Genomic DNA, 24,271 nt, shown 5'->3' with positions numbered 1-24,271 from the left:
ATAACTTGATAATATCAAGAGAAGCTGGAGTTATTAAGATACCTAGACCACATTCTTGAACCTTTTAAGGGAAATTATAGTGAGCCTCTCTCACCCCTAAACCGAGAACGTGATGGAGGAACAGAAGGATAAAATACATATATATATATAGAGTAGCGTAAAATATTAAGCTTTTACTCGGGTAGACCGACTTTGGGATGAACAATGGATGTATTTTATGTTCTAGTGTAAGGAAATACTGTAAAACTAGTTAATTCAACTCGGGACATAAATGGAATAATCTTCACACTGACAATACCACTTCGGTACGTTTACCAGTTAAAAACACCGTATTTAGGTTTAAAAAAAACTGCTTTATAAAGTATTGGTCATCTGCACATTTCTGGTGCTATTCTTCCATTCTATCACATTCCAGTGGCGTTCAGTTAGATTAAGATCTGTTGATTGGGAAAGCGGCTGTCAAACGTTGAACTCATTGTCGTGTTCATAAAACCAGTTTGAGACCACCTTTGCTGTGTGATATAGTGCATTATCATACTAGAAGTAACCATTAGAAGATGGGTAAACTGTGGCCATGAATTGATGCACATGGATAGCAAAAATATTCAAATAGGCTGTGGCATTCAGGTGATTATTGATTGGTATCCCAAAGTGTGCCATGAAAATATTCCCCACACCATTACACCACCACCTCCTAAAGGCAGATTTGGTGTCTGGATTCATGCTGTTGGCCCTAAATTCAGACCCCACCATCTCTGTAACTCAGTGGGAATTGAGATGGATCAGACCAGGCTACGTTTTCCAGACTTAAGCTGTCCAGTTTTGGTGAGCCTGTGCCTACTGCAGCCCCAGCTTTTTGTTCCTGGCTGACAGGAGTGACTCCTGATATGATCTTCTGCTGTTGTTGCCAGCCTGCCTCAAGGTTCAATGTGCTGTGCTTTCTGAGACACTTTTCTGCTCACCACAGTTGTACAGATTAGTTATCTGAGTTACTATAGCCATTCTGTCAACTTGAACCAATCTGGCCATTCTCCTCTGATCTTTCTTATCAACAAGGTGTTTTCCTTTCATAGAACTGTAGATGTTTTTTTTGTTTTTCACACCATTCTGAGTAAACTCTAGAGGCTGTTGTGCATAAAAATCCCTGGAGTTTAGCTGTTAATCATGCCAATGTTAAAATCACAAATACATTTTTTCCCCATTGACTGGTATGTGAACGAATTTATGCTTTGCACTGCTGTCACATGATTGACTGATTAGATTACTGTGTGGATGAATAGGTATAAATTGTTCTGAGGAGCCATGCAAGTAAAAATTTTATTGTAATATTTATCCAAGACAGTAAACTTGAACAACAGCATCGAAGGGGTTGGAATTAATGTGGTCCAGATACATTTGTACCTTGGGGTGTACCTGAGCCGTAATCCCAGTGTGGGCTTCAGACATAGAAGCTGTATACAGAAAGATCCAGAGTCAACATTATTTTGTGAGGAGAGCTAGGTCCATGTAATTTAACAGGTTAATAGGAAGGGAAACAGAGGGGGTACTGGCATTGAGAAGGATGATGGCTAGTACTGCCTTTCATGAACAATGCTTAACATACTCTGCAACTCTGGTCAACCTGTGGAAAACCATCAGCACCAAGCTGATTCTACTGTGGTGCTCCAGGAAATGTTGCTGGAAATCTGTCTTGCTAACTGTTTTTACACAATTAGATTATAGTTTAGAAAGACTGGGCCTCCTGTCATTTTAATTTCAAATTCTGTTATGTGGATTTATTTGTATTCTTTCATCCCTAGTGTATTTGGTATGATTTTCATGTATCAGCTTCTCTAACACAACACTTTACCTTGGGGATCCATGACATATTTCTCTCTCTAATCAAGCTGTCTTATGTATTTTTAAACTTAACACACGCACACACACACACATTTAGAGAATCCACTTATACTTGCACTTAAACACCGATTATGAATTGTACCTGCACAGCCTATCACTCAACCTAGGGTTGCTTGTGGTAGAACTTGCTTAGTCCATCTGTAGCCAGACAAGGCTGCTCCTCACTGTGAACCATGACCCCCAGAAAGGAGTTTAAAGGGAGGAGAGTTTTTTTTCAATGCTGCACTGGTGAGAGGTAGAGAACCAAGGGGTCAAAAGAGAGTAAAAAATTAATGTTGTATTGAAAGATAGCAAAGTGGTAAAACACTTTTGTATTTTGAGCAATAATTCTGCTTTTCTGCTGTCTTGCATGTTTAGTCGCTTTGGATTTAGATTTTGTTCTATCTGCTTTGCAAACTCGCGCCTTAGTTGGTTTCCAGCTTCCTATTAAAGATACCTCTGTTTGGGCTATTCTACCAAAGAACTTCTGATTCCTTCTGAGTAATAATTAAATTCTATTTCATTTTTGGAAAAGTCCTCTTGTTTAAGAATCTTTGTTTTTAAGGATCATTTAGCAAAAGATTAGTGTCTTTGTATTATCTTGAACTCTAAGGTTTCTTTAGTATTTATTGAAGTTAATTAAAGAACCTCACCTATTCCATGAAGAATATCTCAAAATAAAGTAGTTTTCCTCAGACAAGAGTCTTTTGTTGAAACATTTAATTACAATGAAAACATCCTTTTTACATTAATCAAGTTTTAGGTGTTTTAACTCCCAATCATCTTTTGAGATGACATTTCTGTTTATTTATTTGATTAATTGATGCCTAATTGCATTAGTTATCAGTCTGGAACTTTATTGATTTATGTCATTTTCCCAGATATTGATCATTAATAATGATTATTTTATGAAGTTAAATGTCTGTGTAGTAGTTCAGGTCCATCCCCTATTTAGGTGATTCTGAATCCTGTTTTACTGATCATGTGTTAAGAGCAAACGCAAATCACTTTGCAAAGCAGTTATTCTTTTTGTCTGTGTCTTGTGCTGCCTCACAAATATATTTAAAATGGCAACATGGTGATAAAGATATGATGTTTAGAGGCTAAGTATTTTCTCTGAATCTTTGATAGTTTAAGAGGTTTAGATAGCGTGATTTCCTGTTGGCAGTTAATCGAGTGACTTCTGCCATATTTTTTTCTGATGCAATTATAAAATTCTGTATTCTTCAATTTACAGTGTTGAAATTTATGTTAAAAGGGAAATCTGAGTAATATAACATAATAGAGTTGCTTTGACATTTTGTGGCCAGTTGCCATTTTAACTTTTATAACCCTTTAAAAGTCTGTAGTGCATTAAGAGTTTTTTTTTTTTTTTAATGGCAAAAGAGTAGCAGTATGCTGCTTTTCATGTATTTGTTATTTTTTATGGTTGTGGCAGAGTCTAAGCCAAGAGTCAGCAAAGGATAATGTGTGAATAGATGCTGAGTGTAGCCTGAGATTTTCCTGTGACCGCAAAAATGGTGTTTAAGCCTTTTGGTTGCAACAGCCTGAGTATGATAATACAGTGTGTGTTTCTAAGTGAATATACTCTTAAGGTATCTTTAAAAGAGGTACCAAGTAGAGAATACTGGTTTTGAAAATTTGCAAGTTCAGGGTGTTAGATTTTTTTTTTCTTTTCAAAATCACAAAAGACAACAACAGAATACAATTGCTTTCAATATTGATTGTATTGATGATGTTATAGTGGTGTCAATTTTTGACAGTTCCTCACTGTTTAGCTGCACTTTATACTTCACACTCTTCCTGGAATAAGTGAAATTAATCAATATTTCTCTTCATTTTTTTGTGCTAGTGCTGAGGTGAATCTTTGCTATATGAAGTCAAAAATTGTACAGTATGTTTCTGGTTTGAACCCCACAAATGTATAACACACCTTGACTGCAGACTCTCTTAATTTGTTTTTCATGCAGCTCTTTAATAGCTCTACTTTTTCAGCTGTGCATTGTCAAGAGTTCAATAGCACAGTTTACTTTCTAATTCTGGAACAATTCCCCCTTCCCGGTTGTGTAATTAAACCTGATTTTACTTGGTATGTGTAAAAATGTTCATGTATTTTTCTACACATGTGGTGCATATGGCATACAGTGATTAAGAATCAATTAACCTTTGTATGTTCTCTGTTAGAAAATACTAAACTGTGTATTACCTCTTTGCAGGTAACACTGTGATTCATCAGTATAGGTTTTTCAGTTACTCAACTCCGATGTTAATGTAGTAAGTAGTAACAGCAGTCACGGCAAGGCTATTGAACTGAATGGAGTGTTAGCAGGAATATAGTTCATATATATTGTTGGTCCTATACTCATTCATACTAGCTATAATTAGTCCCCAATTAATCTTGACTAAAGTGTAATAAGTGGGATCAGAAAATGGATAAATGAATAGATGTAATACTACCAGGTTCAGAATTGAGTTTTATATTATCACATTTATATTAGCACATTATAAAAATCTTTTTCAGCTTGCAAGGATGCATTCAAAGTTCATAGCAAGTTTCTACTTCCCAATTTCAGAGAGGAATGGTAGAGTGCTTTGCTGGATAGTATGTCATTGTAGAACCCTTCATTGGGAATTTAGTTTACTTGTGATGAGCTAGTGTCCTGGATGGGTGAAAGTTTATTTTCCCAAAATGCACTGCACTGGCTGTTTGTTTAGGCACTTAAGTCTATTTAAATGTGAAAGTAGTTAGGTTAATGACTAATCAAAAAATAAGTATTACATTGAATTGAATATCGTAATACATATAAGCATCTTCTTAGCTGCTTTGTTTTTTTCCTTTTGGGTGGAAGTTATGGACAATGAACACTTGTCCAAATTTTAGAGTAGACCTGAAATTTATACCAGTTAAGTATGGTCAGCAGATATGAATTTCATTTGTAAAATCTTCTTACTGATGTTCGCATCACATCTCATTTAATTAGCAGGATAAAAGCAAGAAAATTTACTTAGTACAAAATATAATTATGCTTTATTATAAAGAATGTTGGTGTGCAGTATCAAGTTTTAGATGTTTTAATTTCCAATCATCTTTTGAGATTAAATTTCTGTTTATTTATCTTACTAATTGATTCCTAATTACATTAGTTATCAGTCTGGAGCTTTATTGATTTATGTCATGATTTATGTAATTTTCCAAGATATTGTTTATTAGTAATCATTATTTTATCAAGTTAAATGTTTAGGCATTAATTCAGGTCCATCCAGGTACAGTGAAGTGACTAACATTCTACTGAAAGTTTTTCTTTTTTAATTTTCCAGATTTGGTTTTAACCATATAAATGCTTTTTTTTTTTGTTGTTGTTGTTTTCAGATGATGATGATTCAAAGTGAACAGTTTAACAGAAAGAGGTCAAAGAAACAAATGGACTGAATTTATGCCATTTTCCAACTTCAAAAGTTAAATTGCTTTCTGTTTGACACCATGGGGAGTGGTGTGACTCCAACTCTTTTATGGCTTCAGGAAACTGCAAGCCTTTCTCTTATAAGGGTACGCCGCACCCTCCTACAGGCTGCCATCTTGGTATGTGTGCTGGTCCTACTTCTGTGGGTGTCAGTCTTTCTGTATGGAAGCTTCTACTACTCTTATATGCCCACTGTGAGCTACACTACACCTGTCCATTATGCCTACAGGTCAGTAATATTGGTAGCATCTGTTACTGTGGATCTTGTTTACAACTCAAACTGCATATTTTAATCCATTTTATTACAACTCCTCTTTTAAGGCTACAGGCTTATTAGGCAAACAAAGAGAAATATGTAATTGTTTATCTTCATAAAGCAATAACTTAATCATATTAATAATAATACATTTTATTTATATAGTGCCTACTTCAAATGCATACAAAGGATTTAGAAGCTGCTTTTTCTGTTTTTTGGCTTACAACATGAAAATGTTACCTATTTTTTAAAAATATTTTTTACATCATGATTCGCTTAAATATTGAATTCCTTCTCTTCTCACATTTTCTTACACCAATACATTAATTGATGTTTGGTTTACTAACTGTTAGCAACTAATGCCCTTTAATTCAGAGTTCAGTAATGTTGTTCAGTTAAATGTACAAAGTAGTTCTAGGTCCAGAAGGATAGTGTTTATGTTAATTGAAGTTGCAATGTCCTACAGTAGCATGCAAATGATTGGGCACTCCTGTTTAAAATGTCTTTTACTGGGAATAGTTAAGTGAGCAGAAGATGAACTAATCACCAAAAGGCATTAAGCTAAAGATGACACATTTCTTTTCAGCATCTTATGCAAGATTATTGTACTGTTTTTGTTTTGTACAATTGTACAGTGAAAAAAGGAAAGGAGCACCATGCAAAAGTTTGGCCACCCCAACATATTTGAGGTCTCAGATAACATTTACCAAAGTCTAAGACCTTAATTAGCTTGTTAGGGCTATGGTGTGTTCACAGTTATTGTTTGAGAATTTATAAAGCTTTGCAATTTGCATAACAGGGAGTTTTCTGACTCCCCAAACCGTCCCCAGTCCCAACAATAAGCAGCCATGGGTTCCTCTAAGCAGTTGCCTAGCACTCTGAAAAATAAAATAATTGATGCTCACAAAGCAGGAGAAAGCTACAAGAAGATAGCAAAACATTATAAGTAGCTGTTTCCTCAGTTCATAATGTTAATAAATGGCAGTTAATATGAACAGCGGAGGCCAAGTTGAGGTCCAGAAGACCAAGAAAACATTTTGAAAGAACTACTTGTTGAAATGCTAGAAAAGCAACAAAAGAAAAAACCATTTGACTGCAAAAGAACTTCATGAAGATTTTGCAGACTTTGGGGTGGCGGTGCACTGTTCTACTGTGCAGTAACACCTGAATAAATATGACCATTATGGTAAAATCAGCAGAAAAAAAAACATTTCTGCATCCTCGCCACAAAATTCAGTGCCTGATGTTTTCAAAAGAACATCTACAGTGGGGAAAATAAAATAAGTATTGAATGCATCAAAGTTTTACACATTAAATAGATTTCTAATGGGGCTATTGACATGACATTTATACCAGATGTTGGTAACAACCCAAATAATACACACATACAAAGAAATGAAAACAAATAAGTCCACAAATTAAGTTACGTGTAATAAAGTATAATGCCATTGGGGAAAAACTATTTAACACATGAAGAAAAGAAGGTGCAAAAAGGCATGGAAAGCCAAGAAGCCAGCTGAAATCTGTCAGTATTTAGAAACCAATCCTGCCCCCTATCAGTGCAAATTAATATCAGCTGGTTTAGTCCTATTGATGGCCTATAAAAAGGTTTCTTATTACGAAGGTGTCACACAAGAAGCATCTCATGATGGGTAAAAGCAAAGAGCTCTCTCAGGACCTTCACAACCTTATTGTTGCAAAACATACTGCGGGCACCGGTTACAGGTGTAATTCTAAACTTCTGAATGTTCCAGTGAGCACTGTTGGGGCCATTTTTTGGATGTGGTAAGAACATCGTTTCACCATAAACCGACCACAGCCAGGTGCTCCTTGCAAGATTTCTGTCCGAGGACTCAAAATAATAATCAGAAGAGATGTCCAAGAGCCAAGGACCACTCGCAGAGAGCTTCAAAAAGACCTGGAATTAGCAGGTACAGTTGTTTCAAAGAAAACAATAAGTAATGCACTCAACCGCCATGGCCTCTATGCATGCTCGCCACGCAAGACTCCATGTTGAAGCTCGTTTAAAGTTTGCTGCTCAACATTTGGATGAGCCAATGAAATACTGGGAGAATTTCGTCTGGTCAGATGAGGCCAAAATTGAACTATTTGGATGTCATTGCACGCACCATGTTTGGAGGAGAAATGGCACAGCACATCACCCCAAAAACATCTGAAAATACTGGTAGACTTCATATAATTGAAGGAAGGATGAATGAAGAAATGTACCGGTACATTCTTCATACAAATCTGCTGCCATCTACCAGAATGCTGAAGATGAAAAGATGAAACAAGGGTGGACATTTCAGCAATACAAGGATCCCAGGCACACAACTAAGGAAACTCTCAATTGGTTTCAGAGAAAGAAATAAAAGCTGCTAGAATGGCCCAGTCAATCAGCTGACTTGAATCCAATTAAAAATCTATGGAAACAACTGAAGATCAGAGTTCATAGAAAAGGCCCCCGGAACCTTCAAGATTTGAAGACGGTTTGTATGGAAGAATGGGCCAAAATCACACCTGAGCAATGCATGTGCCTGGATCGATCATTCATTGGGCTTGTGTTGCGGCCAGTAGCACAGGGAACCTATCATTGGTAGGTAGAAGAATGCATTCAAATAAATAATCAGCAGTTTCTGGAAGCAAGCATCACATCATCTGTAAAATAGTTAAAGTTAAAAAGAAGATGGGTCCTACAACAAGATAATAATGCAAAACACACTTCAAAATCTACAATAGAGTACCACAAGAGGCCCAAGTTGATGGTTTTGCTATGGCCCTTGCAGTCCCCTGACCTAAACATCATTGAAAATCTGTGGGTAGATATCAAAAGAGCAGTGCATGTAAGATAGCCCAGGAATCTTGAAGATTTAGGATTTTGGGGGAAAATAACCCAAGTGAAAATGAAGACTGTTCGCTGGCTACAAAAAGCATTTACAAGCTGTGATACTCACCAAAGGGGTATTAACAAAGTACTGACCATGTCGGGTACCCAAACTTTCTTCATGCCCTTTTTATTTCTTTTGGTATTTTATACCTGTGAATGATGGAAATAAAAATTTAGTCTTGCTTAAAATATTAAAGAAACTTTAACTTTATGCCTTTTGGAGATCAGTTCATCTTCTGCTGTCTTAACTATTCACAATAACAGACATTTTAAGCAAGGGTGCTTAAACATTTGCATTCCACTGTACATAACAGTGCAAATAATGAAAGCATGACCAAAGCGCTTCCTGCTTTTATATGTGGATTTAGTAAAGAAAATAAGTTAAAACTTGGTAAAAATTTGCATGCACTGAATAATGATAGAATGTTGTTTTTGTTGTTTGACTTTATTGTACATGCAGGACAGATTGTGAAATTCCTCGGTCAGAGTTGTGTTCCTTTCCTTTTGCTAACATCTCTTTGATAAAGAATGGAGGAAACAAGGTAAGCTGCTCATTACTGCCATTAGTTCTTTGCACTCTAATGTGTCTTTTTGGACTATATGGTTTTTAAACCAGATGTGGTATTCTTATGAGATTATCTTTTTTGAATATATACTACTTTGTATAAAATATAAATTAATTTTTGAGTAGTGGAAATTAGATTGCTGTTCTCAAAAGATGTTTTTATATTATTACAGTATTGTTAAAATTTTATGGAGATAATTGTAATCTTTTAATAGGTAAATATTTCTCTTTTTATACTTAAGATGCAAGGAACTTATAAATTTTACCAGTTTAAACTTATTATAGAGAGTGCGTTTTTTTATATATAGGTATAATCAAACCCCTGTTAAAATTTCAGTTTTTATATCTACATTTCATTCATTCACTAACTCACTCACTATCTTTACCGTCTTTGTCCAGGTTTGAGAAGGATGAAGCTTAGCCCAACAGAAATTTAACATATAGAATGATAGACACAATGTATATCACATATACTGTAACTTGTTAGAAAAATGGCAAAAAAGGTTTCTACATCTACAAGCTTTGTGCACTGCATCTATTACCCACCATAACTCTACCCTCAAGTGTTAATAAGGGCATCATGGTTTTTGTTCTGATAAACCTTGGATGAAATTTTGTGTTTTCTTAGGTAATGATTTATGGTCAGCCCTATCGAATCTCACTTGAGCTAGAAATGCCAGAGTCCCCAGTGAACCAGGATCTGGGTATGTTCATGGTGAAGATATCCTGCTACACTAATGGAGGTCAGGTCATCTTATCAACTTCACGATCGGTAAGTTAGATTCTCTGCATCTTTGTTTGAGTCAGTTTTGTCATAGAAACTTCTAAAAAGAAACTTATGTGCCTGCTGTTTTTCAGTCATTCATCCCACGTGGCACACGCTCTCATCTGGTAAGTCAACATGTTGGCTACCAATTTTTTTTTTTCTCCCTTAGAAGATCATTAAATGAGTTATTACACACGTCACTGCACCCTTTCTGGTTTTCATGTCCCGTTAATGAAACATCACTGATCTTCCAGCAGCTGACTTTCAAACTATCTCCTTTCTATTAGAGTGTATTAATGTGAACAAAATCTTTAAAAGATAATTTTAAAAGTTTTTAAAATAATTGTAGAAGTGAAAAATGAAAACGGACACATTTAAGAGAAATGATATGGTGCTTGGGTTATGCATGGAGCATTTTGAAAATATGGCAGTTCATTGAGTGAGTTCTGGAAATTCACATAAGTTTAAGTAAACCTTTTATTTATGGACATAGAAAAGTTTGGTCTCATTTTTACTGTGTAAACATATCCCAGAAAAATATACCTAGTATGATTAAAAAAGATGGAGGGGAGTTGGTGAATAAGGTGTGCAAATGTGCTACTCAATTGGGCTTTATTCTTATTCTTGTTATCCATCTACAGTACGTTCCAGCAATGGCCAAACTAATGTAATTGGGGCCCCCAGGCTATGATATTTCTGTGCTCCCTACACTCACCACTGTTTGGTAAAACATCACAAGTTTGGGGAAAAAAAGTAATAGGATGAAAAAAACAAGGGGACAACTGATATCAAATGAGACTGAAACAAAAAAAAATTGTTAAGTCCAAACCTAAACAACATTTCACTTTGCAAGCTACATATAGGCACACAGTTACAAGACACTTAAATTAGGAAGAACATGACAAAATGCCACAGAGGACAAATAAATATCATAGAACTGACTTTAGGAACTCTTTTCAAATTGGCCTATTAATCCAGCTGTTCTCAAACTTTTTTTCTGTTTGCACCACCTTATAGTGTGAAGGTTATACCTGGGATCCCTCAATATGCAGTTTCTTTTAAGAAATGTATTAATTGAAATTTATCAAAGCGGTATTTCACAAATAAAAGCACCTGGGTAGACACATTTATATCAGTTGATTCATTTAAGTGGAGTGCACATTTTTCACTTTACAAGACACAGTCAATCAACTGAGCTTTAATTTCTTTTGCAAAGTTGTTAATGTGTTGCATAAGTATCTCTTGTTTCAAGTTGACAAGTAAATTCATCACTGTGCAAAGCTTTACTCATTGAAATGGCCTTGGGGGAACAAGACATTTATTTACTAAGTGTGAAAGACTTTTTGCACTTGGCTATTAAATACAGTATACCATTTATTCTTTATCAAAAATGTTCCTTTCTTTAGTTATTTTTTCATGCCAACTGTGCAACAGTGTTTCTAAATGTCTAAGTGTAACAGGTTTGATGCTGCTGTAAACAAGGAATTCTGAACATAAAGCACACGGTGAATAAGGACTCCCCTTCAGTAAGGAAGCATGTAAATCTATACTGTACGTAATCAGCTTGACATTTGCAGTTTCTTGCCATCTATTAGATTCTTCACTTAAAGATGACAAGATCTTTCTGTTGATTTATTTTGGGTCTTTTTTGTTGCATATGAATCAGTTTTCAATCTTGTTATATCCATGTTGCTCCCTCCTGCACGTCTTAGGACCAGACTCGTGCATTAATGTGGCTCTGGTTCCAACCCCTTTTGAGTTGAGTAGTAGAAATAACTTGATAAGTGCAGATGACATTCTTCTTTCCACATTCCAATACATATTAATCCATGAATGTTTTTGCCAAGGAGTTTGTTCTTATGAGAAGCAGTCAAGCCATGTGTAAAAAGGATAATTACATTCCTTTTCATATGGTATTGTATGTTGAAATTCCATATTTTTGAACAAATTTATAAAGTAGCATCTAGTTGGGGTTCAGATCTACGAGGTCATCCCTCCCAGTCTCAGCTATCCAGATGTTTCGGTCCCATTTTGAGAATTGCACCAATCATAAAAAAGAACTTTAATGCTCAATATTAGAAATTGCAACCGCTTTTTTTTTTTATTAAAGTAGGATTATGAAATATTCCCATTTAAATGGTAAACATTTAAGCAACGTTTTGTATAATTGTTGACACAGTCTAAGTCATAATTATACAGAAATAGCAATTATATATGTATGTAATAAACATATGTTCTGTAAAGCATTTTATGGGTGTTATTGATATTCTGGAAGTCATTTATACGTGAAAGGGTGCTGGATACTTCAGTTTCATTTTTCCAAGAAAGCTTAGTAATATGAATGATATGCCAAAATCCTACGGTAAAACGTAAACCCTCCAACTGCATTTTTTTGTCCCCATCATCCATGCTCATTTCGGTTATGGTACTGATGGATGTCTGTTTCAAGAGGCTCCGATTATGGAAGAAGGAGCAAAGAGCTGACCCACTCCATCACATGTCACTGTTAAAGGATAAGAGTACCCTTTAGTTCCATTTTAAAATGCAAGAACAGGAATTCATTTTTTAAAATGTGCAAGATATGTTTCACTTTATAATGTAATTTTATGTGGCAAGTTATTATATACCATGATTGTGAAGAAATAACTTCATCTTGAAAAGTACTGCACCTATCCTTTCCAGGGACCTCATGTATAAATGGTGCGTACACACAAAAATGTTGTGTAAGCCCATTTCCGCGCTCAAATCTCAATGTATAAAAGCTAAACTTGGCGTAAAGCCACACACATTTTCACGCTAGCTAAAACCCTGGAGTACATAAGTTCTCCGCTCAGTTTTGTAAACTGGCAGCACCCAGCGTCAAAGCAGTGCTACTGTTCGAGTGTGGTTTCCCTTTCTTTTTTAGACCTACATCCCTGATGCGGCTTTATAAATACACAGAAATTATCCCCATATTGTTTATTAGTTTAATGCATCTGATTGTAATTATCCTGTAGCAATATAATGGTCCACAGAATGGTCAAACATAAATACAATAGCTGCTTTAGCGTTGTTACTGTCACTGCGCCTCCTTCTTCTTCTTTCAACTGCTACCGTTAGGGGTTGCCACAGCGGATCATCTTTTTCCATATTACTTTTACTGCACCACTCAGAGTATTTATATTACTGTATCTGAGTGGGGATTCACAGCTCTACAGCAGCTGACCGAAAAGAGAATTATACAGCATCAAGCACACGCTGCCTCAGCCATGCTGTCTATTTAACTGCTCTCACATGGCAAACGGTTCAGAGCCTTTCCTGTACAGAGCTTGCGGTTCAGAAACAGTTTCATCCCAAGAACTATAAACGCACTCAATCAAGAGCTCCTTGTAGAACTGTTTGTACTTATTAGTACAATCACCTCACTGTAAACTTAGTTATAATATTGCACAACCTGAGCCACTTTATAAAGTGCGTATTTACATATGATGACGAAATCATTTTTAAGATGAAATGCAGTAAAATATGTTTATTATTGTTGTGTATTCAGCCAGTACAAACAGCACGTAGTTTCCTTTTTAAAATTCTTTTATTCACAAACTCAACCACCACCCAACGATCCTCTCTCTAGTTTTTCTCTTCTCCTCACCCTCTTCCTTTCATTCATACTGCCCTCTACTGAACACAGCAGGAATACCACAATTATACAGATTAAACTTTAACTTCATTTAAATAATCTATATTGTTAATAAATAAACATGTGAGGACATGGTGTTGCAGCGCTAGCATGGAGCTGGCACTTTGTTCACGGATTGTTCCTGCCTCGCTTTGTATTCTTGCTGGGGCTGGCGCGACACTGGAAGGATAGATGAATAGAATAATGAAACTTGTACTACAAAGATATTTCAGTGTTCCTTCAAAGTTTTGAGGAATCGGCGTTCTAAGCTTACAGATGGCTTAATGTCTATTACAGAGATGATTGTGTGGCAATTTGGTATTTGGAGAAAGAAAAGTAAGGACAGGAATTGAGGGTTAGTACGTTTGAAAGAGACAGTACTGCTGTAATAAATTATTTAATCAAAGGTCACGCACGGTGCAGCAAGCATATTGCATGAGGCATGAACAATCACTGCGCTGCCATATTCCCATGTTTAATAACATGGTTTAACTCCTATCATCATGAAAATGATATCAAGTATACATTTCAGTATGTTATTTATTCAGAGAACTGTAATATCACGAATGTAATGGATTCTGTCTCCTGTCGGAGGAAGAGAAAGCCCATTTAAGAAGCATGTAGTGATTCACACACACACAGAGCACATAGAAGATCAAATACAAAACAAAACATTTAATGTGCTACAATAGTTACGATGGGATTTTAGAAACTAGTAAATTAAACGATTTTTAGATGAAGTTTATGATGATCTACTTTAATGACAAAATAAACTATGTGATTAAAGTGGAAATTTCGAGATTAAAGTTGACATTTTTTTGCTTTTTTTCCCCACTGTGTGCCTTCAACCCCGTACCCTGATAAGCTTTCATATGACACTAAGACAGTGGGCTACAACTCGCCTTTTCACGGCGACTTTAATAACTGACAACTTTTTATTTCGGGCACTGTGCATCTTTGTGAACTTGAGCTTTCAAGTTTCTCCGACACTCTCTGTCACTCGATCAATTTCCTTTTGTTGTTTATACCACTGTTTAAACCAACAAATAGTACGTTTTTCCTTGCCTCCACTTGGCGTTCGCTGAAATTCTTCTATTTCCCCCCTTGCTTTTGCCATTGCCTTTACACAGAACACTGAGCTTAAGGACTATTTATATTGATTTGCATATTCAAAGAGGCGTAGTTCTGGGAGGAGTTTGGGGAGTGGCAGCAGGCACTGCACGTGCGTTACTTTTCACACTGACTGGGATTTATGGAGCGGAAGAAGATGGAAGTTGGCGAATGCACAGATTTATGCATGGATTTTTTTGTATGTGCAAACATTTCCGCTTTTGTCCTTATGCCATGTTTTAGTGTGAATTCTACGCACTATAATGGCGTTATGCATGAGGCCCCTGGTGTTTTCACTTGAGTTAATTTAGTAAATATGTATAAAATGTAAAATAAAAAATGTCTTCTATTGTTTGTTCATGAGGCTTTTATGATATCAGACTTAGTATTCCTGTGCAGAATATCCAGTTATTACTATCCAGTATTACTGTCCAGAATATTTTGAACTTGTAAAAACAGAGTAAGATGTTCTGAGCCATTCAGCCTGCCTATAACACGCAATCTTGGATAGATGGGCCTTGCAAATGCAATGAAAGACTAATTCTGAAACATACCCATGCAAAAAATAAATAACAGAAATGTATGATGCTGCTATTTTATTTATGTCAAATTTTCATTACCTTGTTTTTATTATTAAAGTCTCATTTCATCAGTGACTTAATTTATACTTAATGATTCATGCAGACTATAGAAAGCCTTGTCAGTATAATTTCCAAATGGAAAAAACTACAGAAACGTAATTCTTGGTTGAACAACAAACTAATAAGAAATGCAGTATTTTGGTGATTGCACATTCATCAAATAGATTGCTTGTTCTAACTTCACAAATTGTTTTGTTAGGGAATAAATATGAACTAAGAGAATATTCCCAAAGTGTGTGTCTTGCATGATTTGGGTTGATTTTTAATTTTCTTAAGTGTGAATATTCTTAACACTACTTAAGCATAAATATACTCACCAGTATTTTATGGCTTTATACAAGTAACGTGACATAGTATAACTGATTACCTACAACACATTTTATAGTTGAAGAAACAATGTGTGCCTTCGGTAGTGTAGCAATGAGTTTAGTGGAAACCAAGTGTTTAAAATGTTGTTAGGTAGTTATTTGGCAGTTATGCCAATACCAGGTACTGTGCTGTATATGTAGCTTTATTTTGGTATAGGCTTATGTTCTGTATGAAAAACTGCTCTTTTAGAAATACTAGAGTGTTGGACTTACTCTAAACAATTGCTGTCCTTCTCTCTCAGGCAATGCTTCACTACAAGTCCAACCTTCTACAGACTCTGGATACTCTGGTCTTCTCACCCTTTTTCCTCTCAGGAATGTCTGAACAGAAGCAAATTGTGGAGGTGGAACTATTTGGAGATTACAGGGAGAATTCGGTGAGCTGGAGTCAGTTATTTAAAAAAGTGTTCTTCTTTATCAACTGTAAGTCAGAACAGGTTTCTGAGAAGCAAAGTTTACACAGAAGACTGTACTGTCATGGCCAAAAGTTTTGAGAATGACACTATTATTGGTTTTTACAAAGTTTGCTTCTTCTGTGTTTTTAGATATTTTTGTCAGACACTTCTCTGGTATATTTCATTATTACAAGCATTTCCTAAGTGTTAAAGGCTTTTATTGACAATTACATTAAGTTTATGCAAAGAGTCAATATTTGCAGTGTTAACCCTTCTTTTTCAAGACCTCTGCAATTTGCCCTGGCATGCTGTCAGTCAACTTCTGGGCCAAATCCTGACTGATGGTAGCCCATTCTTGCATAATCAATGCTTGAAGTTTGTCAGAATTTGTGGATTTTTGTTTGTCCACTTGCCTCTTGAGGTGACTACAAGTTCTAAATGGGATTAAGATCTGGGGAGTTTCCTGGCCATGGACCCAAAATTTCAATATTTTGTTCCCCGAGCCACTTAGTTATCACTTTTTCCTTTTGGCATGGTGCTCCATCATGCTGGAAAATACATTGTTTGTTACCAAACTGTTTTTAGATGGTTGGGAGAAGTTGCTCTCGGAGAATGTTTTGGTACCATTCTTTATTCAAGGCTGTGTTCTTAGGCAAAACTGTGAGTAAGCCCACTCCCTTGGCTGAGAAGCAATCCCACACATGAATGGTCTCAGGATGCTTTACTGTTGGCATGACACAGGACTGATGGTAGTGCTTACCTTTTCTTCTCCAGACAATCTTTTTTCCAGATGCCCCAAACAATCGGAAAGGGGATTCATCAGGGAAAATGACTTTACCCCAGTCCTCAGCAGTCAAATCTGTACCTTTTGGAAAATATCAGTCTGTCCCTGATATTTTTCTTGAAGAGAAGTGGCTTCTTTGCTGCCCTTCCTGACACCAGCTGATCCTCTGTGCGTGCAGATGCACTCACACCTGCCTGCTTATAACTTATGAAATGCTTGTAATTATACTTCATTATGCCATAGAAACATCTGACAAAAAGATCTAAAAACACTGAAACAGCAAACTTTGTGAAAACCAATACTTGTGTCATTCTCAAAACATTTGCCCAAAACTATATATGCATGCATCTGATTTGGTATTGCTTCCATGAAGTTAAAATTGTGCACTTTCATTTCTGTAGAAGATACACACAAAGCCAAGAGGCACATATTTATAAAGTAATACCAGTATTCAGTGACTAGATGTTTGAAAACATAAATCATATTTTTCTTTTTACTGAGCTAGCTGATGCTTTCTATTTAGAGGCTTTGTACTTGTTCATAAATATGTTTCTGTCTGGATTAGAGAGAAGTGCTCTTCTCATATTTCAACTTATATTTGCTAAAAGATAAGAACTGTAGTTATACAGTCATGGCCGAAATTATGGGCACCCCTGGAATTTTCCCAGAAAATTGTTGCAATTACAAATGTTTTGGTATACACATGTTAATTTCCTTTATGTGCATTGGAACAACACAAAAAACAGAAAGTTGTGGGTAAATCATTTTATTTCAAACATATGATGCTTGTTTGAACTCACCTGTGGCAAGAAACAGATGCTGGCAATATAGTCATCACACCTGAAGCCTGTTAAAATGGAGAAAAGTTGACTCAACCTTTCTGTTGTGTGTCTGAGTGTGCCACACTAAGCATGGAGAACAGAAAGAAGAGCAGAGAATTGTCTGAGGACTTGAGAACAAAAATTGTGGAAAAATTTCAACAATCTCAAGGATACAAGTCCATCTCCAGAGATCTTCATGTTCCTTTGTCCACTGTGCGCAGCATAATCAAGAAGTTCACAACACTTGGCACTGTAGCTAATCTCACTGGACATGGACAGAAGAGAAAAATTGATAAAAGACTGCAACGAAGGATAGTCCGAATGGTGGATAAGCAGCCCCAGTCAACTTCAAAACATATTCAAGCTGTTCTGCAGACTCGGGGTGCAACAGTGTCAGCTCAACCTATCCATCGACATCTGACGAAATGTAATGCTATGGCAAGAGAGCCATGAGGACCCCACTGCTGACACAGAAACATAAAAAAGCCAGACTGGAGTTTGCCAAAATCCTTCTGGGCGAACGTCTTGTGGACAGATGAGACCAAGGTAGAGCTTTTTGGTAAAGATCAACATTCTACTGAGGCCTACGAAGAAAAGAATACAGTACCTACAGTCAAACATGGTGGAGGTTCTAAGATGTTTTGTGGAAGGTTTGCTACCTCTGGCACTGGATGCCTTGACTGTGTGCAAGGCATCATGAAATCTGAAGACTACCAAAAGATATTGGGGCACAATGTAGGGCCCAGTGTCAGAAAGCTGGGTCTGCGTCAGAGGTCATGGGTGTTCCAGCAGGACAATGACCCCAAACATATCTCTAAAAGCACCCAGAAATGGTTGAAGACAAAGCACTGGAGAGTTCTGAAGTGGCCAGCAATGAGTCTGGATCTAAATCCGATTGAACACATGGAGAGATCTCAAAATTGCAGTTGGGAGAAGGCGCCCTTCAAATCTGAGAGACCTTGAGCAGTTTACAAAAGAAGAGTGGTCGGAAATTCCAGTTGAGAGGTGTAACAAGCTTGTTGATGGTTATAGGAAGTGCTTGATTTCAGTTATTTTTTCCAAAGGGTGTGCAACCAAATATTAAGTTGAGGGTGCCAATAATTTTGTCAAGCCCATTTGAAATGATGTCAGATTTGGCTTTTTTGCTCTGTTTTTATGTGTTGTTCCAATGCACATAAAGGAAATAAACGTGTATACCAAAACATTTGTAATTGCAACAATTTTCTGGGAGAAATTGTGCATTTTCTGGGAAAATTCCAGGGGTGCCCATAATTTCGGCCATGACTGTACATGTTCAGCTATCTTAAAAGAAATAAACATATAAACTTCCTTCCACTGCAGGCTGCCAGAGCAACTCCACTGTTTTTTGACATAAATTCTAAGATTGTCTGAAATCAAAATTAATGGGTACAACACCATTCTTCCATAAGAAATTCAATTATTTGTTGTTTTTAAAAATGGCACTGGAGATAACTGTCTCCTACTCCATTTCGGAATGTTAAATGCTAAATAGGGCTGAGATGTTGGTGGCTGGAATAGCCATGGTTTGAAGGTTTATCATGCTCAAACAGTATTGTGGGATGCTCAGAATTAATTTTTTCAAATTGAATTTGTGAAACTATGAAATTACCTGAATGTAAATATTTTTCATCTCTCTGCTTTGCTGTTAGTATGTGCCTACTACTGGAGTGTTACTAGAGATCCAGACCCGACGTATCCAGATCTATTCGGCTCAGCTGAGGATTCATGCCCATTTCACTGGAGTGCGGTATGTTCTGTACTTTTGTCTTTTTTTTTTTTTTTTCATGTGCACTCAGCCTTCAATATACTGTACCTTTTTTTTTTTTTCTGCCTGAAAATATGGCAGACCAATGTAAGGCATTTGAGTCCTCATTGGTCAGTTGTTTTTGTCCTATGTAAACTTAGAATGTGCAAGAGTGCATCATTTTTTTTCTCTTTTTACACAAGATTCTTTTTAACATAAAACAATGTCACATTACAAAAAGGTATACTTTTACATTCAGTATTGGTCATACTTTTTCATCACACTATTTCTCATCTCACTCTAGTTGATCTGGAGAAGCAGCAGGTATACTCTATGGCCTTGCAGTGTTACTGAGTTCCTCGCCATATTATTAGCAATACAGAAAACTTAGTTTTAGCATGTTTTCATTCTTTTGGTTACTACCCCAAATGTTCATCCAAACCTTCAGCTCCCTTATCACCATCATTGTTTAAAATTATTTCCATTATCCAACCTGCTATATCCTAACTACAGGGTCGTGGAAGTCTCCTGGAGCCAATCCCAGCCAACATAGGGCACAAGGTAGGAAACAAACCCCGGGGAAGGCGCCAGCCCACCGCAGTAAAATTATTTCCTAAAATTGAAATCCAGTTAAAAACTGAAAATGTTTTAAGAAATTGAACTCTAATTTTGGCAGACACTGAAAGTGAGACACATTCTCAGCTCTGTCCTGCAACATCACAAAGACAGCTTTTGCTGAATTCATAAAAAAGCAGAAGTGCCTATTTAGATTTAGGGAAGAGAAAATAAAATGTGACACTTTAGGTGAAGTTAGCACTCATAAGAATGTCTTCAACCCATATTTCAAAATAGCTCTAAAAGCATTGTTTTTAAAATAGATTTACAATTTAATCACACTACTGCAGGACATGTTGTAAATATATATTCTCAAAATCACAATCTGTATTTTATTCATGACTTTGTTTTACCCCTGGAAAAATGAGAGAAAAGTTTTGAACTTTTTTTTCAACAATAATAATTTTTGTCAAACAGAAACATGTAAATACCAAAACATCAGCATAATCACAGTCAGAAAGTTATGTCTAGTATCCATTGTTGTACTGATACAGATGTAGTAAATATGCTTTATGTTATATGTTTTGAAACAGTCACAAATACACAGGCACTTTTTGAGCAGATGTCAAAAGATATTTTTTATAGTAAATGTCATTCTTGTCCTTCACTCGATTACAATGATTTTGCCTATTTTCCTCACAGCAACTGCACCACTTTGCTTGACACATTCACTTCCCCAAACTCAGCTGGCACCAAAGACAACACAGTTGATCTGGGGATGCCATATTGACCGTACCTGCCATCCCACTTGGTTCCAAAGCTTGTTTCACACAACATGTTGAACTTGATATTGATTCTTGCCCATATGAAGTGAAAAATGCCCCTCATATCTTCACCAAAAATCGGTGTCTCTGGACCTGCTTACTGAATATGGCCCTGCATTATCAGAAGAGTGACAACCACCCACATGTCTTCTGCTGTGACTGGCTGCCAGCAACTGCAATAAGTAAATGGTTCACTGTGACTTTTCTGGCACTGCTCAGCACAATTGATCATTTCAACAACTGTTTTCTCCACCAGACTATAGTAAACAAATCATACATAGTTCATATAATTGTGATCAACAGGCATATTTAGGCTGGGGGTGGTTACCCATAAATGTTTCAGGTGCACTATTGTCAGCAGTAGTATGAAGCTGAAACCAAACACAAACATCAGTGAAACTTTGCAGAATGGGAAATATACTGAATAGATGTTAGGTTTACTGTCTGTATCAGCATCTGACGATCGTTACAAGCAGTGGTTCAGTTTGTTTTAAAACTAGATTTATGGCTTTTCATATGCCATTGTTTTTGGTTGAAAGCTCGGCAACACTCATGAATATCAATGAATTTCCTTAAAGTGTCAGAATGCATTGAAATATTCATGATACGCAAGAATGCTGTCTTGAAAGTTATTCGGCTTAACTCTCTAAAATTGTATTATTACGATCACCCAACATCTGACTCAAGCTTAACCGTAGTTATATAGAATTCAAAGCCCAAGTTGCACTCATGGTACCAAGGAGGTTAACTATAAGCCACAAGTCACAATGTGAACACTGATGATTACAGACACTTTCACAGAACAGGGCTGTATATGTCAAGAAAGGCCAACTTCTAAGCATGGCTCCTTATAATCTAAAAATAAATAAAATAATAAAATTAAAGGCATGGAAGCACAAAGATGTACAGTACAGATGCACAGTATGATACCTAATATGTGTTAGTAATGCTTGAAATCCAGACATTGGTATTTTCTATTTCACAGTTAACAGTGGGCCTATTTTACTTTATTAATCACCATTTGCTGAGTTTAATTCACTTCTGGGATGCCAGCAGCAGCCTCCAGTAAGTGTTCTTTCCTAATATACAAATTATGATGACCTATTCCTTAGTTTCAGGATTCGTATTTGGCTCCTCTAGGAGCCAATGACCAGAAAAGATGTTTTTTTTCTCCCCTCTGAGCATACTGGACTAGGGTTGGTTGAACCTGTACTTTCGATTGTCTTTCTGGGATGTTTTGGGATCAGCATAATGAAAAGTAAAAATTCTCAAGCCATTATATAATGGTTCTCTAGATATAGTCTCCTGCCTAACATGTTTAGAAACAGAGGATGGAGTCAGTTATAGCAACAGGAAAAAACCTGAACAGCAGATGCCACTATATAAATTAACATTTAGATCTCACAGCTTATATACAAAATGACTTCATAGTTTGAAACATCTATATGGAATGTATTTTAAAGTTTATCTATGTACGGTAAGTTGTCAATGTGCTATTCATTACATAAAAAGTATTGTTTGCTGAAAGGCATGCAACAAGAACATGTACATGATGTTTAAAGTATATATACAGTTTCGTTTAGTTTTGAACTCACTTTGATGGCTTTGTCAGAGGTAGGGTAGGGTGGGGTGGGGTGGGTGGATGTCAGTTGTGTGGTTTCTTGGTTTCCCTAACACTTTCCTGGGATGTGTTGGAGGGGTTTTGAGACCTTTGTTGTGCTTCTATGTACCGTGATGGTTGTGCTGATCACCACACTGCCCCTGCTGGGTCTGGTTCTTTTGGTTCTATGTTTTCCATTAATATGACTGAAATATCTGTCACATCTTGGAATGTTCAGAGCTTTATATATAATTAAAAATATTGTAAAATTAATTATAAATAACAGTTAACCAGTGTAACAATGCTAAGACTGGTAAGATTTACTTGCATTTCTTTCTTCTTGCTGCTGCATTCTGAATTCGTTACATTTTGATCATGTTTATTTCTAATACTTTCACTTTTTCATTTTTTTTGCTTGAGGAAATTACTACTCATCTATTCTGTAATGTTGAAAACAGCTCTTTGCTCTACCTCTGAGATTTAGTAGCCAAAACTTACAAAGTATTTTCTTCCATTTATTTAAGATTGAAACCAGTTTAAGGCTAAAGCAATTAGTAATTGTACTGTTCGGTGTCAAATGTTGTGCTCAAGTCCAAGAGAAAAAAAGAACAGCTATGTTGCTTGTATCAGTGTTAACCCACATGCATAACCTTTGTAGTTTCTTTGCTGTGATTTGCTGCAAAACATGACAGAGTCTTATTTAGAGTAGAGTTTTTATTAAAGTAATCCTTTAGCTGCTGAAAAACAAATTTTTCTGGAAGTTTATTTAAAAAGGCAGGTGGGAGACGATATCAAAAATTGTCAAAAACAAATATATCAAGATTATTTTTTTTAAGTAGAAGTTGAACTAAAGTCTTTAAGTACTCTAGGAAAACACTGGTATCTAATGAACTTTGAACTACTTCTACCACATTATCAATATGACTATCAGAAACTTCTTTGAAAAACCCTATTGGGACTAGATCAAGGACACAGATCGACACCTGAGTGATTATTCTATTTAAGTTTAGGTGGAACTAATTTAGTGAATAATTCACAAAAACCTTTTTTTTTCTAAATTTTCAGGAGCCAGCTCCATGGATAGAAGTGTGTGTTAAAAGATGATCAGTAGCTGAAAATAATGCTCATGAATTTGCCACATTAGCATTTACAATTTTAAAAAGTAGACTTGTCTGTCAGGTTGGACTAATGTTTTGGATTTATTGATATGAGCCTAAATTATTTCATAATGGACTGTTAGTATTCCTCCATTTTTGCTTCTTCCAACATTCTCTTTTAAGTTTAGATACTATTTTTTTATTCTTAATAGTGGAAGGTTTCTTAACAGTTTTATCAGGGGCTAGTCTGTGGCTGTCATCTGAACATTAAAAATCTCCACCTGACTGTAAACATAAGTAACTTTATTAGGATAAGCACTCAATTCAGACTGATGTAGGTGGCCAGTTACTTACCTTTCATGGCCACAACTTATGTATCGGTATTAATGTGAGTGCAGTTGTGGATATGCTTATTGTCTCCCCCACAACTCATTGATTGTTTTTCTCTCTCAACTTGTTCCTGTTATAATTTTGATAAGATCTTGTTTAGTAAATAGTTCTACAGCTACTGTTAGTGAGTGGTTCAAATATTTAGGCATTAACATGTTCTCATAAGTATCTGAGATCATCACTTCAGACTTCCATTGTACATTTGTGGACATCTAGTCATTTATACCATGATGGCAGAATATTCCCTTGGCTTTTTGGGTCTGTCTAGCAATATTCAAAATCAAAATTTCTTTTCGTTACTTGTCAATGGTCTGGTCTTTGCTGTTTTGGTTTATTATTTCTTACATAGACATTTCTTGTCATTACTTAATGATCATTTTTGATTATATTAATAGTATTTTGATCACAAAAAATAGATCACTGCAAGAGCAAATGACAGTTTCAGTTTTGTAC

At 36.1% G+C, this 24,271-nt stretch overlaps 1 protein-coding gene across 1 annotated transcript in view; it reads left to right on the top strand.

Moving 5' to 3' along the window:
* The window catches only part of bscl2 (BSCL2 lipid droplet biogenesis associated, seipin), a 39,540-nt gene that overhangs the window by 429 nt on the left and 14,840 nt on the right, over positions 1-24,271 (top strand). The window contains exons 2-6 of the mRNA XM_039760732.1: positions 5,249-5,568; positions 8,943-9,024; positions 9,676-9,819; positions 15,830-15,964; positions 19,258-19,355. Of these exons, the coding sequence (XP_039616666.1) occupies positions 5,360-5,568; positions 8,943-9,024; positions 9,676-9,819; positions 15,830-15,964; positions 19,258-19,355 (668 nt within the window). The 5' untranslated portion in view covers positions 5,249-5,359. The remainder of the gene's footprint in view (positions 1-5,248; positions 5,569-8,942; positions 9,025-9,675; positions 9,820-15,829; positions 15,965-19,257; positions 19,356-24,271) is intronic.

This window comes from Polypterus senegalus, chromosome 8 (genome assembly GCF_016835505.1).
Source record: "Polypterus senegalus isolate Bchr_013 chromosome 8, ASM1683550v1, whole genome shotgun sequence".
Classification (NCBI taxonomy): Eukaryota; Metazoa; Chordata; class Cladistia; order Polypteriformes; family Polypteridae; genus Polypterus; species Polypterus senegalus.
Note: the sequence above shows the minus strand (reverse complement) of the source record. Positions and strands in the feature narration are given on the sequence as shown.